We start from the raw sequence: 1,634 nt of genomic DNA, 5'->3' as shown, positions 1-1,634 counted from the left end.
CTTCACATCCACATGTTATGTTATACTTATACCACTAGAATTCAAAAACTATATTTATTTATTATTATTTTTTTATGTTAGAATCAATCACAAACATTTTCATTCCTACGCTTGACGTTCCTTTTGAATTAAAAATAACATGACGTGTCATATTTTCTCAGAACTGTGGTCAATAGTTTGCGCATGTACGAAATGTGTTTGGTATGTTGCTTCAAATCTTCAATACATCTACGAAGTTCTCGGCTTGCATTAACAAATGGCAATACAAAACGTATAGTATCAATGGGTCTAAGAACATACGACAACAAAGTAAAAGCCTGAATAACTAAAGTACTAAACTAAAATATCAAATTACGGGCAAAATGAGGTTTGAGTGATGATCAGCTACATTCCACTAGCAGCGTGACATTTTGCATTTGCGATTGCCCGATGTGCCACGTTGCTTCCTCTTGGCCGTCTGATCGTCTTTTCGCTCGAAGCTCATATCATCTCCACCGACCATATCGCGGAACATATTCTGGAGATCCTCGAAGCTATCTCCCTAAGATATTTTATGCAGCCGTTAGAATAAGACCCCAATCGTGATATTTACAATTTTGCCAACCCTGTAAAGAAGATAGCCGTACCTCGTCTTTGACATTGTTCATCATCGTGATCATCTCATTCATGAAATCACAAAAATCCTGTGAATTACAATTAAACAACGACGAGTTTCAGGGATTGAGAAGAATTGTTAACAAAGAAAGGAGAGAGAAAAAAAAGGTACGGACTTCGTCTTCTTCTTCGAGAGGATCATATAACCCAGCGTCGTACATTGACCTCTTCGACTGGTCTGAGAGAACTGTCGAAACGCAGAATCACCAAAAAAAAAAAAATTACTAATTTTGCCATTAATAATATGATGTTCAATTGTGCGTTACCCGAATAGGCCTCCTGAATTTGCTGAAACCGCCGTTTGGCTTCCCCGGCGACGTTAGGGTTCCTAGTCCATCTGTCTGGATGCCACTTCTGGAAGAAAGAAAAAAAATAAAATCAAAGCTTTTTCTTTTTATCCAAGGAAACCTTAAGAAAGCGAATGATTTTCGGTGGGTTTTTTTTATATATATATACCAGAGCGAGTTTCCGATATGCTGTACGTACGTCGGAGAAGGAGGCGTCTCTGCGAATCCCGAGGATAGCGTAGTAGCAAGATCCGCCGTTGGATCCTCCTTCCCGATCCATGATCAGACGGACCGAAATCAACGATAGTTCCCAAACCCCGCCGAGAGCTTGGAAGGTTAATCTGTTGTTTTAGACCATAAACAGAGGGAGAAAAAATTGCAGAGACGAGAGAATGACAAAGCGAGCGAATAGAGAACCAGAGAGAGGCAGAGAAGGAGAATAAAATATCTTTGGCGTGTTAGTTATAAGATTACTATTATTATTATTATTATTTTTTTTTATGTGAGAGCTGAAGAAGATATGTTGAAGGAAGGTTCGAGACCGTCTATAATTTGTACGTTTGGAGAAGGTGATTGATTGTTAACTAGATATTTTTTCGGGTCATTAATAAAAGGATATAAAATAAAACTATTTGCCTCTCTACTTTTATTTATTTACGCCGGCCTGCCCTCTTTATATTTATTTTTATTTAA

The 1,634-nt window shown here is 37.9% G+C and overlaps 1 protein-coding gene across 2 annotated transcripts; it reads right to left on the bottom strand.

Annotated features, from left to right (window-relative positions):
- Nucleotides 1-227: 227 nt before the first annotated feature.
- On the bottom strand, nt 228-1,426 carry LOC149404488 (uncharacterized). Of its 2 annotated transcripts, none has more exons than XM_089604123.1 (5): nt 1,141-1,426; nt 921-1,008; nt 771-841; nt 627-683; nt 228-541 (listed from the first exon to the last, which is right to left on the bottom strand). In XM_089604123.1, the coding sequence occupies exons 1-5, from the start codon at nt 1,219-1,221 to the stop codon at nt 395-397; spliced, it is 444 nt and encodes a 147-aa protein (XP_089460249.1). In that variant the 5' UTR covers nt 1,222-1,426; the 3' UTR covers nt 228-394. The 2 variants fall into 2 exon arrangements, with proteins under 2 accessions (XP_089460249.1, XP_089460245.1); XM_089604119.1 differs by having other exon boundaries at nt 1,111-1,422.
- Nucleotides 1,427-1,634: the final 208 nt, after the last annotated feature.

The sequence above is a fragment of the Urtica dioica genome, chromosome 2 (assembly GCF_054948205.1).
Source record: "Urtica dioica subsp. dioica isolate 48M chromosome 2, U.dioica_male_clone48M_v1_H2, whole genome shotgun sequence".
NCBI lineage: Eukaryota > Viridiplantae > Streptophyta > Magnoliopsida > Rosales > Urticaceae > Urtica > Urtica dioica.
This window is presented reverse-complemented; position numbering and strand designations above follow the sequence as displayed.

Coding starts and splice junctions, on each gene's coding strand:
- LOC149404488 (XM_089604119.1), bottom strand. CDS start 1,221: ATGGATCGGGAAGGAGGATCCAACGGCGGATCTTGCTACTACGCTATC. Junction 842..920: donor AATTCAGGAGGCCTATTCGG/GTAACGCACAAT, acceptor GCGTTTCGACAG/TTCTCTCAGACCAGTCGAAG. Junction 542..626: donor TGAACAATGTCAAAGACGAG/GTACGGCTATCT, acceptor AAAATATCTTAG/GGAGATAGCTTCGAGGATCT.